Source organism: Rhinolophus hipposideros, assembly GCF_964194185.1.
Source record: "Rhinolophus hipposideros genome assembly, chromosome: 20".
NCBI lineage: Eukaryota > Metazoa > Chordata > Mammalia > Chiroptera > Rhinolophidae > Rhinolophus > Rhinolophus hipposideros.
Window position 1 is genome coordinate 35,080,800 of NC_138066.1, and position 22,734 is coordinate 35,103,533.

Below are 22,734 nucleotides of genomic sequence, written 5' to 3' on the forward strand. Positions count from 1 at the left end.
ATTGAAAGATCACTAAGGGGAAAGAAACACCTGGGTTTTAAGTTGTCTTAGCTGACGGTACCTTATTTTCCTCTGCTGTCTTCTCAGAACTCCCCAATAAGTGGGGCTGTGTCTGCAGAGTCAAGGGGTCTCTGCTGGACAGCTTATCACTTGCTGCCACCATCCAGGAGGTCAAAATGATTTCAGGGAGGGGAATTGTTGAGGCCCGGGCCACAGAGCTAGTGCCCGAACAGGCTGGTTGAGGGCCTATCCCTCAACTGCCTGGGGCTTCTTGGCAAGAGAGGAGTATGCTGTGTGGGGTCTTGGCTTCAAGGCTTTTGGGGGAAGCTCTTCAGAAAGATATCTAGATCCCTGTTTTCTAGGGGTGGGGCCCTCGAGAAATCTTGGGGTGCTTCCTAGCAACAGTCTGGGAGGGAGAAAAGGAAAAAGGAAGAGAGGGAGGGGCCTGGGCATAGCTGCTCTGATGGGAGCCCAGAGAACAGGCTGTTCCTGCTGCCTCCATGGCAACAAAAATATAAGAGGAAGGGGGCTGCCAAGCATATCCCCTTGGAGGGTCTCTATCCATCCTCACTTGTGCCCCACCTTCCTGTTCTCCCAATAGACAGCCCTGAAGCAGAGGTGGGGGGGATGGGAGGAGACAGCCCAGGTGGGGATTTCATGGTAAGGAAAGAAGAGGAGCTGGAGATGAAATGACTCTGAAAAGAGCTAGAAGCTTCAAGAATTGAGGGTAGGTAGGGCTGGAAAGGGCCATGAAACACAGGGACAGGGGCTATAAGCCCGGACCTGGACTGGGTCCTGGCATCTGGCCAAATGTCTACTTTAGAGGCAGTGTGCCCTTTACTTTGCCCTTGCCCAGGTCTTTTAGCAGCCCTTATTGGGAGCCAAGGACAGGGAGAGAGGTAAGGAGAAGATAGGAATGGTGAACACTTATCTTTGAGTGCAAGGTGCCCCACTGTGCCCTTGGGGTAAAAAAAAAAAAAAAAAGGGTAGATCAGGAGGTATTTCATTTTCTATGGCTCTGGGTCTAGGATTTCAAAAAGTCTCCTTCATCCAATATCTTTAAGGCCTTTCATCATAGAGAGATGTGGTGGGGGAAGCCAGAATGGAGGGGAGACAAAACCATAGCGCTGTCATCTTCCCTCTGGACTCAGTCACCCTGCCCTAATTAGATGACAGCTAGACCTCTCCATTGCCTCCTGGTTCTGCCTGATTGATGCAGAGTATAAATGTATCCCATGCTTTGGGATTCTCTCCCCCAACTCCTTGGGCAGCCCAATCCCAAGAGACTATTTCCACACAGGGTAGAGCATGCACCCTGAACGCTGCACACCACAGCTTTGCTCCCCAGGGTTTCAGCGAAACCCGATCACCCAGGAGGTGGTACCAAGGGCAGATAGCTACCCTCAATGCACCTCACACTGCACGCTGCAGCCTCCTGCCCCACACCGCAGCTGTTGCATGTCCACTGTGAGGCCAGGTCGAGCCCACAGGTTCACTGACTGCATGCTGACTCTGCACACTGCAGCCTCCATTCCCTACTGCAGCTGCCACAACTCCACACTGCAGGCTCCCTTCACCCATGGCCTACCCCTCATCACCAGCACTCCACTCTGCAGCCCCAGGCTTTCATCCCAGCGATACTTCTCATCCCCATGGTTCCAGCGGGTCCCAAGAGATGCTCTGTCCCCTCCCCATGCACGGTAGACCCCAATACCCCCTGTAAGAGAAGTGGCTGCAACAGAGACGAGGATGAAGGTGGCTGAGACTGAGAGGAACCAGGGCAGCCCAACTCAGATAGGCTGTTGGTCAGAACCCCCACACTTAGCAAGTGATTTTTGTAGAACAGCTCCCCCTTCACACACACACACACACACACACTCCTACAGCAGACTGTGGAGACAGGGCCCTGCCCTGAAAGCCGTGGGAAGGCTGTGGTCCCCGCTGGTAAAACTGGGCTAATCACAGCAGGGGAACCGGCGGGGCCAGAGGGGGTGCTGGGGTAATTAGAGCTCTGCCTGGCGCTCGGAGATCCCGAGATGAAAGGGGCTCTGGCGTCACTGGGATGGTTTTATGTCCATGAGTGCAGGTGTGTGTGTGTGTGTGTGTGTGTGCAATGGGGTGGGTGGGAGCTGGATGGTAGGGGAAGGGCATCCATTTTTATGCAGGCTGCCTTCCTTAAATTGGCCCTGATACCGTTTGGATTTTGGTGGGGGTAAACATGGAAGGAAATACCACCTCTGTGAAGCTGAGAGTTGATGGGGTAGGGCAAGCCTTGCCCCCTCCCCAGCCGAGCAAGAGGATCAGATTGTTGAGGAAATGGCTGATGACAGTGAATAAAAAGAGCCTATATTGAAATAGGGTGACATTTGAAAGGGGAGGCAGTGGCTCAGGTAATGATGTTAGAAATGAGAGGGGAAGGAAGGTAATGGCGAGTAAAACTCCAAAAGAATTTAAAACATACATGATTGAAGTTAAAAGGACCTCAGGGGTCACCTGCCCAACCCTGGTATTTTAAGGTTGAGGAAGCTCTGCCCCCCGACAGCAAGGGTGATTTGCTCAAGGTCACACAGTGAGTTACTGGCTGAGAAGAGACCCGAACTCAGAAACAAACTCTAAACCTCCAAGGGTTTAGTATTTAGACTTTCGCCCTACTTATAAGGTGCAGGCGTCTCGTCAATACTCCCTCCTCCAGCCCCATGGTGCAAACACCAAAACCTTCCATTCTTCCAGCAACTGAAGACTATTTTATAAATGACATCTTTTTCAAAATCTATCACCAAGTATCACTCCTGACGGAGACGCCTGGAGTGGGGAGGGCGAGTCCGAGCTGGGCGGGTGCAGAGACGGCCGAGGGGCGGCCGGGCGGCTGGCTGGCCGGGGTCCCGGGGCGCGGCGGGGGGCGGGGGGCGCGGGTCGGCGGCGGCAAGGCGGCCTGCAGGGAGCAGCCGCGAGCCGGCCGGGCGCGCCGAGCAAGAGCCCCAGCCGGAGCGGGGCGGGGGAGGGAGGAGCCAAGAGCGGCCGCCGCCTCTGCCGGAGGAGCCGCGGGGCCGCCACACTCGCCCCCCGCCCCCCCGCGCTCACTCGCACTCACACCCGGGCGCAGGAGGCGGGCGGCCCGGGCCCCACCGGCCCCCCATGGACGCCCCCGGCACGGGGCGCTGAGACCCCGCGTCGCTGCCCAGCCCTGTCCAGCGCGCCACGCCGAGGTAAGGGGGAGGGAGCGAGGGGGGTATTAATATGCAAATACCTCACGATTGATTATGCAAAGCCACAGGGCTCTCTGGCCAGCTCCCCGGCGGGCTGGGGGCGTCCGGGGGGGACCCGCCGCCAACCTTAGCCTGCCCCCGACGCCCCTGAGACCCTGTCACAACCCGGGAGCTTGCAACTTACGCCCTGGGGAAGGGAGGTGTTGCTAGGAGGTCGGTGGGCCCCAGGGTTCGCCGGCGGAGATGGCGTCCAGGCCTCCCCCTCGAGGGCCCGCCCGGCCTCTGTCCGGCCCGTCTGCTGCGCATTCCCGGGCCCGGCCCCGCTGCCGGCCGCCCGAGCGCCCCCGCCCGCCGCGCCGCGCCGCGGTTTGTTTACGGTGCGCGGGAGGCCTGCCCCTCAGCCCCCACCCCTAGCCTTCCAGGCCGAGGCCGAGTGGCCTTTGCAAAGCTGCCTCCAGCTGCGGAGGGCAGTATGTGTGGGGTGGGGAGTGGGCTTGCAAGGGTCCCGGGAGAGGCAAGCCCCCCCCTCCACCCGCCTCCCAGTTGAGCATGGCTCTCTGGTTGCAACACTCCTAATTGCAAAAAACGCGGCTGGGGGTGGGGTGGAGGTGTGTGTGTGTGTATGTGTGTGTGTTGGGGGGGAGTGTATTTGAGGGTCCCTAGATGATTCCAGTTGCAAGCTAGGATGGTTGGGGAAGAGAGGGAGGAATGGACCTGTGTTGTGTGTACCCCCCCCTTTTTCCCTCCCCTTGCAACGTGTCTCCTCTGGTGCCCCTTCTCTGTCTGGGGCCCTCCCTTGTCCCGTGTGAAAGAAAGGCCTGGGGAGGGGGGGAGTGATAGGGGCAATGGAGAGAGCCACTGTTTCCAGGGGTGGAGGTCGAAGGAGGGAAGCCAGTGGGATGGTAGCCCACCCCTCAATGATGGCTCTGGCCCCAGGAGGAGGAAGGGATGAAGGGGACTGTTGTCCAAGATGAGAAGGGAAGCAAATGTGACATGCAGACACCAAGATATGCCCACATAGACAGCCACATGCACACCCAGGGACACCCAGGCGTAGTCAAGGACAGGAGCTACTGGACACACCCACATGGGAACAAGGGAAGTGGCAGGCTGCTGCTGCACTGGGGAGCTCAGAGGGATGGGACACACCCACGGGAGACCGACCCATGCACATACCTACGCACAGGGTCACACGGAGACGCTGTCACACACAGGGGCAAGGAGGAGTCGCTGTCACCCACACAGAAAAAGTCACTATCGTATGCATACATGAACACAGAGCAATTGCACACCGCCACACATTACAAAAGACCCTGTCACTCACAGGCACACACGTGCTCGCATGAGCCCAGTCACACAGGCATCAACGCCTGCCGTGACAGTCGCTGTTACTCAGTCAAACGCAAACCGTAGTTACACATCAACACATGTATACACAACTTAGCAACAAGTATTTTCCTGGACTTCTACTGTGGATCTCTGAGGTTCTGTATACAACAAAACCCCTGCTCCCAAGGAAATTAAATTTGTGTGAAAAGACTTTCCTGCATAATGGTGCAAGGCATGCATTTGTGATAATGTTCTCCGTGGCTTGTCATCCCACCCTACTAGATAGTGAGCTTGAGACCTGGCAGAATCACTCAGAGTGCTGGATCCCACCCAGAGCCTAGCACAGGAAGTGCTCTGTAAATACTTGTTAATGGATTGACTGTGGGAACTCCGGACACAGGTGCACTCATTTGCACACAGTCCCAGGGACTCAGGTGCAGAAGGTGTTCACAAGACTCAGGTCGACACAGTCACAGGTCCAGGTCGACAGTTGTGTCCCGACAACTCCAGACGCACACCCCTAGATGCACACAGTCGTGGACTTTTTCCCTTAAGTTTCCTTCTGTCTTCTTCCTCCAGGCTCAGCTTTTTTTTTTTTTTTTTTTTTTAAGGGACAGAGAAACTAGAGCAAAGAGTAGGGGCAGGGGGGTTCCAGAGGGCCGAGTCACGGGCCTGAAGCAGTGTCCAGTGACTTCCAGCAGCTGGGATTATCCTGACTGCTGAGGGACTGGGTGCTGCAGTCCTTACCCCTACCCTAAAAACAAATGGTGGGGCAGATCTAGCTGCCCCTGCTGGAGTCATTTGTCTGAGCCTTTTCTGGGGCCTTTCACTCACCCCCAGCTGAGTTGCTGCCTCTCACCCTGAGTCTGGCTCCTTTTCCCACCTCTGCCCTCCTGTCTAAACTTGGAAGCTTTCCTTAGGAGGCCGTATGCTGGTGAGTGTCTGGGTGAGTGATGTGTATTTTTGACTTGGAATTTCTCTCTAACGCTGTCTCTCTGGTGCTCTGTCTTGCTGTGTCTGATTCCCTCTCCTTGTTTCTCTGCCAGACTATAACTCTCACCCTGTCGCTACCCCTGTCTACCCCTGTTCTCGTCTGTTTCTTCCACAACCTCCTTTCTGAGCTGGGAACTGGCAGTGATGTTCTTCATAGTTTTCCGGTTGTTAATGCTCAAACCCCGCCCCCCAGTCCCCGCCTGCCCTGTCTCTGGGGTCATTGAGAGGTTGGGGTGGGGGGCGGGGGGGCTCAGCTGGCTGTTCAGGACATCCTGCACTTCCTCAGTGCTGCAGTTGCAGGCCAGCAAGTTTTGGGGGCTGGGAAAGGGGGGGAGGGAAAGGGGTCACCAACTGCCCATGCTGACCTCTCAGGCTGGCAGGCTCTGCCAGGAGACACCAGATCAGTGGAAGCTGGGGGTGCAGGCCACATCCAACTAGCTCCTAACCAAGCCAGTGAGGAGCTCCCTTCCACACTCACCCACTGGAAGAGAATCACCCCCATGGGCAGTGGCGGGAGTTGGCAGGACCCACAGTGGCCTTTCTCCACACCCCTGGCAGCTGAGACCTACCTCAGAGATGCCCAACAGCTGTGTCCTCTTTGCCCAGCCTCAGAGCCTGCTTCTGAGGGTACAGCTGCCCAGACTGTGTGCAGGGCTGAGTGAGGCTCTCTCCCAGGAGTGCAGGCTTCAGCCCAGGGCGGCAGAATGAGCAAATCTTCCAGAGAGGGAATCTGAGCAGGGGACACCAAGCATTTCTGGCCATGCTCTCCTCTAGCTACGGCCTGTTTGGGTCAGGAGGCATGGATAGTGATTCTACCATAGAGAATCCATGGGCTGCTACAGAAAGGGAAACTGAAGTGTAGTCACAGGGAACACATAGCTGGATGAAAGACCAAGGTATCATTCCTCTAACAGGTAATGTCCTGTAGTGCATGGTGCATAATAAGCACTTATGCTTACAGTGAGGAAGCTTGCGGGCTAGGGTCCCCTGGATTTCTTGGAGAAGGTTGGTGGAGAATTGGATCTAGACATCACAGGAACAGAAATGAGATGGCGGGTGGGTAGGCATAGTGGGTCCCTAATCTCTACTCACACTTCACATCACCATTTTCTCCCTGACAAGTTTTTGCAACCTGGAGGCCCTCTGACCCTCGCCTTTTAGCTTCTTCTTAAAAAGAGCCTTAGCATCTCAGCCTGGGACCCAGCTCCCCTCCCAGTTAGGGGCACAAGCATGAATGTTTGGGCATTGTTGCATCTCTGTTGGGACAAGTCTGAGCACTGGGAGTGGGGGAGCAAAATAACAAGGAAAGCAGGTTTCTCTCCCTAACCCTTCTTGAGTGTAGAGTACAACACCCTTCGTCTCTCCTGGGGACCCACCATTCCCAGCTACCTACCATCAACCAATCAACCAAGACCCAGCCCTGGCTGACAGACACTAGATTCTCCACCCATGCATGGAGGGGGCATTAGTGTGAAGGGTGGAGGCACGGAGTAAGGACCGATGTGGTGTGTGTGGTGCCTTGAGATCCAGGGTCTATCCTGGGTTGCCACTTTCCTTCTGTGAGTCTGGAGATGACGCCTCTCTCCCCCAAATCCCTTTTTTTTTAAATTCAGCAACTCCTTTTCAAGGTGCAGCAAGGACAATGGGGGAATGCCCTGTAGTGGGCCACTGGGAGCCAATCTCAACTCTAATTCTCATGGCAGCAAAGGTGCTTGGGGGATTTTTGTGCATCTTGGGGAGGGAGGCAAACCTGACCAAGGTAGAGAGCACTGGCTGGGAGTTGGAGGCTGGGTGTTTGCCATCCACCAGTTGCTGACTTTGAACCTGAGTTTTCATCATCCAGAGACAGTGATGCCTACCTCACTCAGAGGAATGGTACATAACGTACCATGGGGTGACACCTGTGTTCAATCTGTGTTGCATCTTAGCATGATAAGCAACGCCTGTGAATTCTCCTGTCCTCCCAGGGTCTGGCACACTTTAGGGTGGGGATATATACATGCCACCTGGAACCAGAGATACTTCTCAGTCTTTCATGGAGGTGTCTGGGGCTGGTGTGTGGTGGTGGGGGTGGGGGAGCATATAATTTTCAGGTATATGGTGTCGCCTGCCCTCCTCCCTGCAGGGGTGCCAAAGGGGACCTCCCTTTTGTATACCTGTTGTGTGAGGTGCTCCGGAGGGAGAAGTTAGAAGTTCTCTGGGTAGACAAGGGGAGCAAGATGGAACTTATTGGTGCTCAAGAAATGCTATCATTGCCCTCCTACCTTGGGGGAGCATTCAGTATAGGGACCAGGGGCTGGGGTTGCAGATTAGGGCCAAAGGTACAGCCACACACCCCAGCAGTGACAAAGAGCAGCGTGACCGGACCAAGCCCCAGGGCACCTCCTCTTCATCCTCTTTTCCTCTTGTGAGGAAGAGATGAGCTCTTGGCTCCCAGAGCCTCGCTGCCTGTTTTCATTTTCTCTTTTACCCAGGCGCGTGGGCGGAGGAAGGGGAACGGGGACCGAGGCTTTGGTGGCTATCTACGTTTTTGTACACATCAGTGAGTGGGAGTGCTGTGCGCGCATCCCTGTGTGCGTGTTTTGTACATGTGTGAGCTGGGGAGGGCTCTGAATCTCTGTGGAACGGTACCCGAAGCCTGCCGCTCTGCGCATGCGCGGTGAATGTGTGTGTCTGCACGTGTCCGTGTGTGTGCCGGAGACTCAGCTGCATTCACTTGCGCGCGTGCGCGCGCGAGCGTGAGGACACACACACACACACACACACACTTTTTAATCTCTCTTTCCCCATTCCTTCCCTCCTTTTCCCCTCCTTCTTCCCGCTTCCCCTACCCCCTTCTCTCTCCCTGCTCTCTTCCTCTCTCCCTTCTCTCTCCTCTCTCTCCTCTCTCTCCTCTCTCTCCTCTCTCTCCTCTCTCTCCTCTCTCTCCTCTCTCTCCTCTCTCTCTCTCTCTCTCCTCTCTCTCTCTCTCTCTCTCTCTCTCTCTCTCTCTCTCTCTCTCTCTCTCTCTCTCTCTCCCCCCCAGTTCCAGTTCTGCTTGGGTGGGTGGGGGCTAGCTTCCACCTCCCTGGGGTGCCTGGGAGAACATCCCTGCCTTTCCTTTCCCTCCTGGGCAATACTCCCCAGGGCTTGGGAACAACTCCTCTCTGTGGCCTCCTTCTTCCTCCTTGGAAGAGGGGAGTGGGGAAGGGAGGACCCCAAGCCCTGTGCCCATGATACCATCTGCAGTGAGGGCCTTGGGCCCCGTGACATTCATGCCTCTAGCCTTCAGCTGCCCCAGCGCCCAGCTCCAATTACCCCTGACTGCTGGGGGGAGGGTGGGGAGAATGTGCCATGCCCAGCTTCGGGGTGCTCCTATCTCTGCATTCTTGGCCGCTTGGATCTCCCACCTCCATTCTTGAGGGGCATTGGGGCAGGGGACATGAAGTTCTGTGGGTTGGCAGGGAAGGGGCTGGGCATAGTGGATGGAGGTGACCTCTAGACCTGGGCACCCACCTTGATGCCTGACTGGAGCTGGCCTGGGGTGAGAGCAGGGAGAGGAGAGCAGCAGGTGGGTGAGGTTATGGTGGGGGGAAGCACAGTCTTTGATGTTAATACTGGGCATCTGGCCCAAGTCAAAGCTGCTGTTTATGTCCTTCTGTTTCTGACCTACAGGGGGGAATTTCCTGTTCTATTCTTTTGGGGGAGAGGATTCTTTGTTGATCCAATCTCCCCCTTATGTCACATCCCCCACCCCCATCTCCCATTCTCTAGCCTCCAGGGTCCCACAGTGGCTAGTTCAGACTTAAGGATCACTGCCCTTAAGCTCCAGAATCTCATCTCCTGTGTGCCCAGTGAGAGCCCACCAAGGAGTGCTGCCTCCTTGCCCTCCCTCCCTCCCTCCCTCCCTCCCTCCCTCCCTCCCTCCTTCCCTCCTCCTTGCCAAGCTGGTGCCTGTGTCTGTGTACTCCTCTGCCATCTCACACCTGCCAAGTAGTACCTTCCTTTCCGCCTTCACTCCTCTCTTTCCTGGCAGTAGGATAACAGTGAGTTGGGTGGGGCAGTCCTGGTCAGTTCATACCCAAGAATAGAACAGGGGGGATCTGGGAAAGGAGAAAGAGGTCCCAACCCCGACAGGCATCTACCCCTCAGTGTGGGGGCCTGGGTTGCTTCTGCAGCCTCCACCGCCACCAGACTCCCAGGGGCTGTTGGTGCTTGTGGCTGCCCATAGGAGCCCACGCTGGCACAGGCGGCAGTGTCTGCACACAGATGCCTGTGTTTGCCTGTGCATGCCCTTGTGTATGTTTGGGCTACAGTGGCCACCTGGGCCTTTTAGCATCACCCTTTTTGGCTCCCATAGTGTGGAGTCAGTACATCAACGCCAGATCAGTGGGAGTTGGGGGGGTATCTCCCCCCACCCTAGCAGCAGGCAAAGGGGAAGGGGAGAGGGAGGTGTGAACCTACCCACAGCACTATTAATAGCCCACATGCCAGGCCACCAAGAACCAGCTGTCACCGTGGAAACCATTTCTACTCCCCCCTCCCCCAGCCTCCATGGGGTGGGACTTAGGCAGGGCATAAAGCACCCCCCCACCCATCTTTCTTTGTTACCTTTCTCTCTTTGTCTCCCTCTCCTTCATTTGTCTCTCCTCCCCTTATCTGTCCTCCTCTCTACCTCACCCCTCTCTCCCCAGCCCCCACCCCATCTCATTGCTGCCTTTCTTCCTTTCCCTTTACTTGCTAGGCATGCCCTGCGCTACCCCCATCCCTGCCCAGCTCTTTGTTCTTGCCCCTCCTCATCTTTCTTCCCTTCTTTCCCCATCATCCCTTTTACCCCTATCCTCTTCTTTTTCCCCTTTTCTGGACCCCCTCTATATGAATGTGTCTTTCCTTCTGTGGTTAGCAAGGAGGAGGGCTGGGCTTTCTTTAGAGCATTAAGGACAAAGTTTAAGGGCCCCAGACAGGTGGGGTCAAAGCCAAGAGCAGACACTCAGGAGAGTAGTGTGTATAGAATTGGGGGCTAGATTTTGGGGGCAAAGAGTCCCTTCTGGCAGCCCCAGAAGTCCTTTGGGAAAGTCCCCTGGGTTTGCAGGACTGTGGAATGGGACAGTCTGGCAGTGGGAACCTGGCATGGTGCCCATGGATGCCGCATTGGGCGCTTGTCTCGGTCCCCCCATTGTAGAAGCACTTAAGCTTAATGAAATGTTTCCCCCTCCACGGGCACCTTGCCCACACTGCTACCCAGTAGCTCTTATCTGACAAAGAGAGAGTGGGTGGCCAGGCCAGCCGACAGGTGGGTCTTTTGGTCCGGCTGTCCAGGCTAGTCTTAGAACCCCATAGCTCCACCCCCTCTGCTTCCTTGGGGCTGAGCCTTGGCTCTGCAGGGGATGTGCCAGGAAGGAACTGGGGGAATTGAGCTGGACTCAAGGAGGAGGGCAGCGAGGCTGCCCTTCAGGGTGGGCACCTTCGCCCCAGCCCCCTTCCCTGCCAACCTTTCTCTGCCCACAGCTAACACAGGCTCACGTGGTATGTGCCTCCCCACATGCTGGGCCCTCTGCTTGCTCTGTGTCATCTCAGAGGTCCAGGTATGTCCCTAGAGAGATGACAAGGAGTCTCTAGGGGTAACAGCTTCTTGCTCAGTGCCAGGTGAGGGTGCCATAAGCATTGAGGGCAGCACCTTGCGCCTCTGCCCACTGCCAGGGCCTCAGTGTAGCTTGGGCTGCACTGACAGGCACCAGGGCACCAGTCAGCTCGGCTCAGAGGTGGAGCAGACAGAGAGCTTTCCCCTCCCTGCCGTGGGCACGTGCAAGCCCTTGGCAGTGCCCAGACACATTTGGAGTTAAGGCTGGGCTGGGGAGGGGGAAGGGAAAATAAACATGGTGGCTTAGGTTGGCACTGCCCCAGGTGTGCCCTGTAGCAACTGGCAGTAGCAGGGGTGAGGGAAAAGGGGGCCCTCCAGAGCTATGGCCCGGGGCAGGCACTGCCCATGGCATGTGGCTGCTGCCGGTGTTCCCTGGCCGGCCTAGCCCACAACTGCTAATACCCATTCTCACATACCCTGGCCCTCTTCGCTTGCCCCCAGGGCCTTCTCCCCAGGGCTGCCCCTCTCTCAGCATGCCCACTCCTGTGCCTGCCTCCTCCCTTCCCTGGGGGCGCTTGGGCCTCCGGCTGGCGAGTGGATTTTTCCAGCCTCTGTAAACAAGTGGTGGCAGCGTGCCAGGTGGGTAGGAGACAGGCAGGGGCAGCACCGCAGCCAGGGTGTGCCAAGCACCGAGGCACAGCCTGGTTGGGGGTGGGGGGAAACAGGGAGACACCCAGAGAGAGAGAGAGAGAGAGACAGAGAGACAGAGAGACAGAGAGAGAGAGACATTCATATGCCTACAGACAGACCCAAGGAAGCCACATCAGGCACAGATAGAAGTGGAAACGGGTGACAGAAAATAGCCCTCTATTGTCCAGCCCAACACCCACGACTGCCCTGGCCCCCTACCCCTCACTGCTCTGGCTTAGGGCAGCAGGCCCCAGTGCCCAATCCCTGGGCATCCCCACCCACTCCTCCTCCTCCCCCCACCTCCACCCCTTAGAGCTGGCTACGCCATTATAAATTTATAACAGGAATTTCTCCACAAGCCAAGAAAAACTTGACCTACTTTCTTGACGGCTCTCTGGGCTAAGGCTCCCTGCTCGCAACCCGCCCCCCCCAGTCTCCTGTCCAGCCCCCATTGCCCAGTCCTGGTCTGTGGGGGTACCAGAAACAGAATGGGCCAACGTTCTGTCCTCGTGCCACGTTCCCCACACTGGGGGCTTGCCTGAGTACAGAGGCCCTGTCCCACTGCCCTGCCCTGCCCTGCCCAATGGCCTGACTTATCTCACCGTTCCCCTCCCACCCTGGCTCCTTATCAGTTCCTGGGGGTGGGGTGGGGGGCCCAGGGGTGAGGTCTCTGGTGCAGCAGCCATGTGATGAAAGTTGTGTGTATGGAACTGCACCCTTTGTCCCCCTCGCACATGCCCACACCTGCCTATGTGTGCAGACAGTAAGCCTCAGCTCTGGAACCTATGGTCAGAGGTGCAGTGTGGAGGGAAAGGTGGGCCCAGGTTGGCACTGCTTTGAACCCCAGGTAGCAGAACAAGGCTAGCAGTCAAGCCAAGCTTCAAGGTTTTAATCCCTGAGCCACCTGCTTACTAGCTGCGTGAACTTGAGTGAATGATCAAGCTTTCTGACACTCAGTTTCCTCATCTGTAAAGTTCTGCTGCCCTCTTCAGAGGGCACATATCTATTTAGTTAGAGTGTGTTAGTTTCCTTTCCCCCTTCCCCTTGCCATCCTGGTGGGTGGTAGCTTAGCTAAACCTACTGGGATATCTGGTCCTCAGACTGGGAAGTGTGATTTGGGACCTTCTACGGACAACTCTGGAGTCCTTGGGAGGCCAGGGTTGGAGAATCATAACTTGGCCAGCAACAGGGGAGGTCGGCTCCCCATGGCTTTCAGTGTCTCTCTCTAGTAAGGTACTCAGATGGGTATTCATGATCCCTGCCCCTTAGGCCCACACCCCGCACCCTTCCTTCATGGATACCCCCCCACGCCTGGGCTGAAAACAGCTTGTTTCTAGTCCCCTCTTGCCTTATATCAGGATGAGTTTTATAAACACTTGGCTAGATTGGTGGTAACAATAGCTCACATTTAATCGACGCTTGTTACGGGCCAGGCGCTTACCTGAATATGAGGACTACCACATGGTACATGGATGATCTCATTCTTTCCCTCCATCCCTTTCCATGTCTGGGGCTTAGGACATGGATCTCCAATCTTGCCTGCTATACCTGTTCATCTGAGGGGTCATCCAGTCCTCTCCCTGTGCCTGCCCTCCATGCCCACTACCATCTTATGAACCCCAGGAGCCCAACATGTTGCCCCCAAAGGACTCCTGTCTGTCTACCCCCACCATGGCGCCGCCTTATCCCTGCCTTTCTCCTCTCTCTACAGGGACTTCTGGACAGGACAAGACTCTGAAGCTACTCCCCAAGCCCAGGACCCCTCCCCTCACAGACCCAGCTTTCCCCCCAGTCCTACCACCTGCCACTCCCTGGCCCCTCTCACCGCCTGTCCCCCTTGGGGCATAGGGCATGGTGTGAAAGGCCAAGTGCTGAGGCGGGCACCATGGGTGCTGTGCCCTAGGCCTGGGTGGCGGGGGGTGGGTGGCCTGTGGGCGTGCAGGGGGGGCCAGTGTGCCCACCCTAGTCTCTTGGCGTGCTGGAGGGCATCCTGGATGGAATTGAAGTGAATGGAACAGAAGCCAAGCAAGGTGGAGTGTGGGTCAGACCCAGAGGAGAACAGGTAATAGATCCAGCAACTAGGTCGTGCCAACTCCTAGGCAGCAGGCATGATCACCTGGCTGGGCAAAAGAGAGCTGAGCTTGGGCCTTTAGGGGAATGGGCGCAAGGCCAGCAAGCCTGCTGCCTACCTTTGCCCAGGAGATGAGGTCATATTCACATGTGGCAGAGAATTAGGCACCTGGACTGAGAGATGCCCGTTTTGGAGTGAGGAGGTGATACACCACAGAGAAGTTACGTGCAGCAGGCATGTGGCCCCTCCCTTGACAGTACTGGGCAGTCTCAAATGCCCTCTATGTCCCCTCAGCCACCCTCACCTGAGCATTTGGAACCCAACAGCCTGGCCATTTGCTTCCTCTCCCTGCCAGCCTGTTCACGTCTGATCACTAGTGTGAGGTCCACAGGCCATGGTGCATGTGACATGACAGTTAATGGCATATGCACCAGTCACAGCCCACTCTTATATTTGGAAACTTTTGGGAGCTCCACAAGCTCTTCCTTGTTCATAAGCAAGGGCAGGCACTGCCATGGAGCTCCTCCCAGGAAGTGGAAGTGAATGCCAGCTGTGAAGGTTTTACTCACACGTGGAGGAGACATCAGCCCTGCACACATTGCTAGGGATGGACTACCTATGATCTGCATTGCCCTTGAGGAGCCCAGAGGGTCTCTGCCTCTCCTGTCAACTCCAAGTGGCACCGAGCTCCGGTGTGGTGCCCCTGGAGCTGGGGACAGCCTGTGCCTGTGGCCAGGGATAGGGTGGAGGAGGCGATGCTCTGGGGAGCAGAGTGGCTGTTGCCTAGGAGACCAGATCTTGAGCCAGAGGGCCAGAGGCCTGGCCAGGCAAAGCCCTGGGGCCCGAGACTGGGTCCCTGGAGGGGTGGAGGAAGTGGATGGGGCTGGCAGTTGGGTAGGGCACTGGGGGTTTTCCCCTCAAACCTCACCCCTGGGGGGCTCTGAAAAAGAATATCTGACGTGTCACCGCGTCACCCTCACTGGTAGCCTCTGTACCTCCCTGCCCAGACTTCTGTGGGTCTGGGAGAGTCTGCTCCTAACCGGAGAAAGGCGGGAATCCTGGTTCCTGGTCCCCCAGAGCTGCAGCCCTTCCCCCGCCCCCATGTCCCTGCGCCTCCTTGTGGCTGTCCCGGGGATTGCACCTAGAAGCTGTAAATCTTGTAATTGGTGAAGACCGCCAGCGCTACTGGGGCTAGGTGGCCCGGAGTTCCCCCACACCCTCCCCTCCTGGAGGTAGGAGGGAGATCTGACCTTCCAACGGTTGTAGAAATCAGACAGGGGTAGTCCCCAGGGGGCGTGGAACACAGAGCTGTCTTTGACTGTGTGACCCTGACCAAGGTCACTGTGTCAGTGTGTTGGGAGCTGCTTCAGGCTCCAGTGGGAGGGGCCATGCAACATGCAGGGTGTGGGAAGTTATACAATCCGTGCATGCATGTAGAAAGCTTATGTAACCTGTGTGTGCTGAGGTTATGTAACACGTATGTGGAGAGGTTGACAACATATATGTACAGTGGCTGAAGGTTGCTAATACCATGCATGGAGGGGCTCAGGGTCCTTGTCCTGGCTCTGATTCCAGTGCACAGTGTCACCAGGCACAAGTGGGGCCTCGGTTTGCTGCTCTGTTAAATGGATGCCATGGACAGGGTGACGCTGGAAGTCCCTTCCTGTTTTCATATTCTTGGTTCTAGGTTCTAGTTGCTAGGCACTATACAAGGTCCTGTTCACATGATTTCAGTCACTGTGGTTATTTAGCATGTGTGTATGACCTGGAAATCACGGAACATATTTGCTGAGGGGAGGGGCGTGGTATTGTTGGGTGCCTGTCCAGAGGGTTGTGTAACCCGTGGATATATCCTAGAGATCATATAACACATTTGAGAATAACCTGAAAGTTACATAGATGTGTAGATCCTGGTGCTTATTTGCCATTCTTGGGTTTATACTGAAGACTGCATAGTTATTCATATGCAGTGGTCTTGTGTTGCATATATATGTGTATGTTTTAAAGGTCATATAGCTTTAAGCATGTCCTGAAGATTCTTTCTGCATGAGTCATGAACTGAAGGCTTAAATATGTGGATATCTTGTGGATTATGGGTACTTAAGGTTCTGTAATAATTCATGTGTGTGTATGTGTGTGGTGTGTGTGTTAGGGCCCTAGAACATGCTTGTGCTGCAGCCAAGCCCCTTATCTCTCTCCTTGAAGCTACTAGACAGCTGGACCCTTCTCAGTTTTGTCAGCTGACCTGGGGGTGGGAGGTAGAATGAGGACACAAGTCGCAGGGAGTTGGGCCTGGGGGCTTATATAAGCCTGTTGGATGAGAAGGGGGCTGCCCAAAGACTGCTCTGTGATTCTGCCCACTTTGCCCCCATCCAGTGCCAGGTCACCAGATGGAAAGCGAAAAAGAAAGAACGGCCAATGTTCCCTGAAAACCAGCATGTCAGGTGAGTCTGGCTGCATGTGCCCTTCCTCCCTGCACTCAAGCCCACGAAACCAGGCCAGGGCTCTTCTGGAGCCTGGGCACGTACCAGCAGCTCCCGCGTCCTGTGGGGAGAGCCTCTGACAGGGCTTGGGATGGGTTCGTCGGGAGCTGAGATGGGTGATGTGGGCATGCATCAGCCTTGAATATGGATTAAGTCAGGAAGAGCCTCTTCCCTTCTCTGATGACACTCTTGCCTGAGACCCCCACCCTCAGCCTGGAATCAGGGCCTGTGCTAAAGGGCTGAGGGGCTGTATTCCCCTGAGATGAGCTGCTGATATTTGCTTCTTCTCCTGTATCCCTCCCTCCTCAGATGCAGCAAGAGAAAAGCCTGAATGGGCAGGCAGAAGAACTCTGGGATTCTCCATTTTCTTAGGGAAGGGGATGGACAAGATAACCTCTGAAGGGTCTCTAGGATTCTACCCTTCAGGGAGGCTGGGCTAGGGCATGGGTCAGGAAGGAAAAGTTGGGGGATGGAGAAAATGTAGGAGCCTCTCTTCTGGGGGCCCAAGCCATGCCTGCCTCCCTTCCTCCCTCCCAGGGTATATCCCTAGTTACCTGGACAAAGACGAGCAGTGTGTCGTGTGTGGGGACAAGGCAACCGGTTATCACTACCGCTGCATCACTTGTGAGGGCTGCAAGGTATGGACCAGCCAGCTCCTGCCCCTCCCCCACCGCCGGCACCCCCGTCTCACCCCTGTAAGACCCTCAGTACCTGGCACAACAGATGGCTCTATAGACATGTAACCGAAAGCCCACCTGTTACATCAGCATTATTTTTCTTATTCATTAATTCATTTGTTCATTCATAATCCCTACCCTGCTCCTCGTAGGTAAGAAGCCTAATCTCTCTGAGCCGCAGTTTCTTCATCTATAAAATGGGGATAATGTGCTACATAGAGTTGTTGGGAGAATTAAAGGAGATCGTTCACACAGAGTATTTAAAACAATGGCAGGCACATAAGAAGTACTCAGTAAACGCCAGCTATCCTCCATCCATTCAGCATGTGAGGGATGTTGTATGTACCCTGCCCACAAACTGGTCACAGCCTACCAGAGAGAGAGACAGACATCAGTGGAAACCAACATCAGTGTTTTTCAAAATGTGGTTCATGGGCCACCTGCAGTACTAGTTTAACGCATATTCCCAGGCCTCAAGCAGAACCTTTGTGGTGGAGCCCAGGAATCTGCCTTGGAACAAGCTCCCCAGTTGCTTCTCCTGAATCTGAAAGGGTCGAGAACTGATGCTGGTGGGGCATAGTGGGGCCCAGAGGAGAAGAGGATGGCAGAGTCTCCCTGGGCAGAAGGGACAAGGTCATAGACTTGGGGGGACTATTGGACTTCAACTTTGGACATATCAACCTGCCCAGTTTTTTCCAGGATCATTACCTCCTGAAAATGTAAAACATTCCAAGAAACAGAAATATTTAAAGATATGTTAAGGCTTCAAGTTTTTCTCTGTCTGGGTGTCAACCAAACCAAGACCACCATGGATTTAGAGTCCCGTAGCAGTTTCCCTGGATATAATACAAGCAATGTAACATAGACCAAGGAGCCTCACCCTCAGAGACATCTGAGTCCCAGAGGAGCATCTCAAAAGGAGAGAGAAGCCTGACCCCTAACGAGTCTGATATTATAGGTCTAGTGTGAGGCCCAGGCATCTGTCTTTTTGGTAAGCTTTTTGGTGATTTTAATGCACCCCAGAGTCTGAGAGCTCAGATCTTGGTGTCCTGTACCTCAGGACCAGTTCTGACTCTGCTGTCCATTTAGCCATTTGGGCAATTTAAGCAACTTAGGTGACTTTGGGCAAATCGCATCTCTCCAAGCTTCAGTTTTCTAGTCAGTGGAATGGAGACAGTGGTAGCTTCTACCTCATGGGGTTGACATGAGTGTTAAATGTGATGATGAATCAAAGAAAGGCTTACAAATGCCTGGCACGTAGTGTACGTTCAACATGATATATAGAATTGAAAATTTTATTTTAAAGCTACTAGAATTCATACCCACTGCCATATTTAGACTTTTTGACACCCCACCCCAATTTCATGAACTCCACCACATGGGCAACAGGCAGCATATATGAGAAGGTTTGGGGGTCAGTGTTGTTTTTAGTCATTTAGCAAGATGGAAAATCAGGGATGAGTTGGACTTCCAACGCTACTATTCCTTCAGGCTTCACAGCACCTCATACCATCCCAGGCCCAGATGTCCCCACTGCCCTCATCCTCACCTCCAACACCATCCCTACCAAGTACCCCCACCCGTTAGCAGCCTGGGGAGCTGAGGACATGTGTTTCTAAGGTCCCGAGTCCTGGCAAAGTCCAGTGACCCTGGGCCTGCTGTGTCAGGAGTATGCCAGATTCCCTCACTAGTCGCCCACCCCTCAGTGACCTGCTGATGGTTGGTTCAGGAAGGGGAGCTCATGACCACAGCAGGCTTCATCTCCCCCCAACCCCAGGGCTTTTTTCGCCGCACAATCCAGAAGAACCTCCATCCCACCTACTCCTGCAAATATGACAGCTGCTGTGTCATCGACAAGATTACCCGCAACCAGTGCCAGCTGTGCCGCTTTAAGAAGTGCATTGCCGTGGGCATGGCCATGGACTGTAAGGGGATCGTGGGGGGAGTCGGGCCAGGTGACTGTGGGGGGGGTAAGTTCAGATAATGGCAGCTCCCTTCCAGGGAACCCTCAGGGCCCATGGGGCAGAGTGACAATCCAGGTCAGGCTGATGGAGGAATGAAGGTTCAGAATCTTGGTCCCTGCCGCCCTTATCCCTGGGGAAAAGGAAACAGGATTCCTCTCTGAGCCCTGCGCATGAGTCCCAGTGCTTACCTGCCTTTGGTAAAAGGCCTTAGAGGGACTTGTTGGGTAGAAGGAAATCCTGAGTACCCCATCCTAGACAGTGTTTCTATCAGAGAAGACACCCCACTTCTGGGTGAGAGGGCTTCTTTCACTGGCTAGGATCGGGTGGCAGGGTCTTCTAATAATTACTATCACCACAGCCCTGTGGCCAGAACCTGCTATGCCTCTGAACCACCCCAAAGTGGAGTTGATGTCCCAGTGATTTGGAAGTCGCTTAACCTCTCTGGCCCTCAGTTTCCCCAACCTGTACAGTGGGAAGAGTAGTTTCTGAGAGGGTTGTAGAGAATGTCATGCAAAAGGCGTGTGTCTCCCTCTTGTTGACAGTGGTTCTAGATGACTCAAAGCGGGTGGCCAAGCGCAAGCTGATTGAGCAGAACCGGGAGCGGCGACGGAAGGAAGAAATGATCCGATCACTGCAGCAGCGACCAGAGCCCACTCCTGAAGAGTGGGATCTGATCCATGTTGCCACAGAGGCCCATCGCAGCACAAATGCCCAGGGCAGCCATTGGAAGCAGAGGCGGAAATTCCTGGTAAGGAGAGGGGTTGGGGGTGAGTGGCAACCAGGTGCCTCGGGGAGGAGAACAAGCTCAGGGTCTTGTCTCCACCAGGGAGCCCTCTTAATTTAATCTGACCCAAAGCTGATACTCTCCACAACTTGGTGGTCTTCGTGACACACCTGTATATGTGTCACTGCTTGCTGTCTGGGTCCTGCCTATTCCATCCGATTGGGAGCTCCGTGAGGATAGGGCCTTGCCTTTATCATCGAATTTCTAGTGAACAGGGGCGACCTCTCCTCTTTTTCCTGCCCACAGTGACTGGGAGGAGAGGGTGAGACACAGTCATGTAACAGTATTTGGGGGCACCTACTGGGTGCCAGGCATTGTGTTAGGCCCTGGCAAAACTGGGTACCAAGTGAATGGTCAGCTTGAGTGTGGATGGTTGCTTGCATATCGTGGGGGAAGGCAGAAAACTTGTCTGTTTCCTAGGGGTGGAACAGTGCGCTGTTTGTTAAGAATATAGGCTCAAATACCAAGCAGATGTACGTGTAACGGTCAGTAGTCAGACTGCCTGGGTTTATATTCTGGTTCTACAACTTACTGGTCATGTGACCTTGGGCTTATTAGTCAGCTGCACTATGCCTCAGTTTCCTCATCTGTGAAATGGAGCTAATTATAATATTTTACAGGGTTATGATAAGGATTAAATGAGATAATACACGTAAAACATGTAGCCTAACGCCTGGCCACGTATTAAATACTGAATAAATATAGCTTCTATTTTTATGACATTACTTCTACTACCCTTATGGTCATTGTTATTATTAGCAGACGTGGAGCTCTGGCTCTGATCTATTCACTGCCCCAAGGTGAAAGGGATGCCATAGGCCTGGGACATAGCAATCCCAGGTACTGGTGGCCCATCTTCCCCAAACTGCCTTGGAGCTCCCCCTGGTGGGCAGGGAGCCTCAGTGAGAGGTTAAAAGGGGTCTGTAGCCCCTGCTGACCCCCATCTTTCCCTCCAGCCTGATGACATTGGCCAGTCACCCATTGTCTCCATGCCGGACGGAGACAAGGTGGACCTAGAGGCCTTCAGTGAGTTTACCAAGATCATCACCCCGGCCATCACCCGTGTGGTGGACTTTGCCAAAAAACTGCCCATGTTCTCCGAGGTGAGTGACAATGGGATGAGAGACATGGTGCCACACTGGAGGGAAACCTGGGGCTGCTTCCCAGGTCACCAAGTCTCAGCACATGCTCATCTGTGTTTCTCTGGGCAAGGAGCAATTCCTTTGGGTTAACAAACAGCGCAGCATGTGCATGTGCTGTCTCCCTCCTCTCTCTCTCTCTCTCTCTCTCTCTCTCTCTCTCTCTCTCTCTCTCTCTCTCTCTCTCTCTCGGTCTCTTTCTTCGTCTCTCTTCCCCCGCCCAACCCCCGCTACCTTACCCTAAGGAACCAGCAAGTGCCAAGTCCCCTGAAGTCTACGTAGCCATTCCCAACTCTAAGGCAGCCTGAGAGTTCTCATCTTAAAGAGCACTGACTGGGGACAGGCTGTCATACTGTGTCACACATAGCTGTGTGACCTTGGCCATGTTGCCTAACTCTCCTGCATCTTGGTTTCCTCATCTGCAGTGGAGATGGAGATAATGAAGGGATAATTGTGAGGTTTTGTGAAATAGGGCCTGTCTGTGGCCCAGTGCAAGGTTAGCTGTTCAGAGTACATGTTACTGGCTGAGGCCAATGGTGGCCTCGCAGCTCCCAGGGGACACCCACATGGGACACTTTTGGAGTGGGGCAAGCTGAGTGTTCCTGTGGCCCTGCCTCTCTGCAGCTGCCTTGTGAAGACCAGATCATCCTCCTGAAGGGGTGCTGCATGGAGATCATGTCCCTGCGGGCGGCGGTCCGCTATGACCCCGAGAGCGACACCCTGACGCTGAGTGGGGAGATGGCTGTCAAGCGGGAGCAGCTCAAGAATGGCGGCCTGGGTGTAGTCTCCGACGCCATCTTTGAATTGGGCAAGTCACTCTCTGCCTTTAACCTGGATGACACAGAAGTGGCTCTACTGCAGGCTGTGCTGCTAATGTCAACAGGTACCTGCGCGTTGGCTGGGAGGGTTATCGTTTTCCTCCGTCCTTAATTTGAGTCTCTCTGCTCGTCAGCTTCTGTGCCCCTCCAAACCCACCACTGTGTCCCACAAGCTTACCCCTGTCATCCTAGCCATCTCCGTCACCCAGGCCCATCCTCTGTCCCCTGTGCCATGCTCTGTCACCCGTCCCTCCTCTGTTCCGTTCCCCAGGCCCATCTCTTGCTTCCCTATCCCTCCTCTGCTCTTTGTCCCATCTTTACCCCATTCTTTGTCTCTGACCCCATCCCCTCTCTATCCCTATTCCCACCCCACCTCTCTGACCACCAAACCTCTCCGCCCACAGTCCTGTCCTATCTCCAAGTTTCCTCTCTTTGCCCAGGCCCACCTCTCTGTCCCTCTGTCTGCTTTGTTTATCCCTCCGTGTCCCCGTCCACATAGTTCCCCTCCCTCTCCCCCTCCACATGCCCCCCCACAGTGTATTTTCCTCCCTTCATGGCCCCTTCTCTCTCCCCTCTGTTTCCCTTCACCTGCTCACCCCCGGGCCTCTTTCCCGCCCCCCCTGCAGACCGCTCAGGCCTGCTGTGTGTGGACAAGATTGAGAAGAGTCAGGAGGCGTACCTGCTGGCGTTTGAGCATTATGTCAACCACCGCAAACACAACATTCCGCACTTCTGGCCCAAGCTGCTGATGAAGGTGACTGACCTCCGCATGATCGGGGCCTGCCACGCCAGCCGCTTCCTCCACATGAAAGTCGAGTGCCCCACCGAACTCTTCCCCCCACTCTTCCTCGAGGTCTTTGAGGATCAGGAAGTCTAAAGCCTCAGGCGGCCAGAGGGTGTGCGGAGCTGGTGGGGAGGAGCCTGGAGAGAAGGGGCAGAGCTGGGGGCTGAGGGAGACCCCCACACCTCTTCTCTCCTTCCTCTCATCCTTGGATAGATTCAGCTCCCACACACACCCCT

At 55.0% G+C, this 22,734-nt stretch overlaps 2 protein-coding genes across 6 annotated transcripts in view; one reads left to right on the plus strand and one right to left on the minus strand.

Annotated features, from left to right (window-relative positions):
* The window catches only part of MED24 (mediator complex subunit 24), a 29,985-nt gene extending 26,438 nt beyond the window's left edge, over positions 1 to 3,547 (minus strand). For 2 of the 5 annotated variants that reach the window (XM_081028870.1, XM_081028869.1), the window contains exon 1: positions 3,391 to 3,539. In XM_081028870.1, the coding sequence (XP_080884996.1) occupies positions 3,391 to 3,512 (122 nt within the window). In that variant the 5' untranslated portion in view covers positions 3,513 to 3,539. Of the gene's footprint in view, positions 1 to 3,390 lie in introns of all 5 variants that reach the window. The other 3 variants (XM_081028876.1, XM_081028868.1, XM_081028874.1) reach the window with 3 other exon arrangements.
* Positions 2,995 to 22,734, plus strand: THRA (thyroid hormone receptor alpha). Its single transcript, XM_081028880.1, has 9 exons — positions 2,995 to 3,206; positions 13,490 to 13,840; positions 16,226 to 16,293; positions 16,870 to 16,970; positions 18,787 to 18,934; positions 19,516 to 19,721; positions 20,714 to 20,860; positions 21,521 to 21,779; positions 22,341 to 22,734. The coding sequence occupies exons 2-9, from the start codon at positions 13,788 to 13,790 to the stop codon at positions 22,589 to 22,591; spliced, it is 1,233 nt and encodes a 410-aa protein (XP_080885006.1). The 5' UTR covers positions 2,995 to 3,206; positions 13,490 to 13,787; the 3' UTR covers positions 22,592 to 22,734.

Excerpts from the sequence above, each read along its gene's own strand:
- THRA (XM_081028880.1), top strand. The coding sequence starts at position 13,788 with ATGGAACAGAAGCCAAGCAAGGTGGAGTGTGGGTCAGACCCAGAGGAG. Across the intron at positions 16,294-16,869 it reads CCTGAAAACCAGCATGTCAG|GGTATATCCCTAGTTACCTG; the intron begins GTGAGTCTGGCT and ends CCTCCCTCCCAG. Across the intron at positions 21,780-22,340 it reads TGTGCTGCTAATGTCAACAG|ACCGCTCAGGCCTGCTGTGT; the intron begins GTACCTGCGCGT and ends CCCCCCCTGCAG.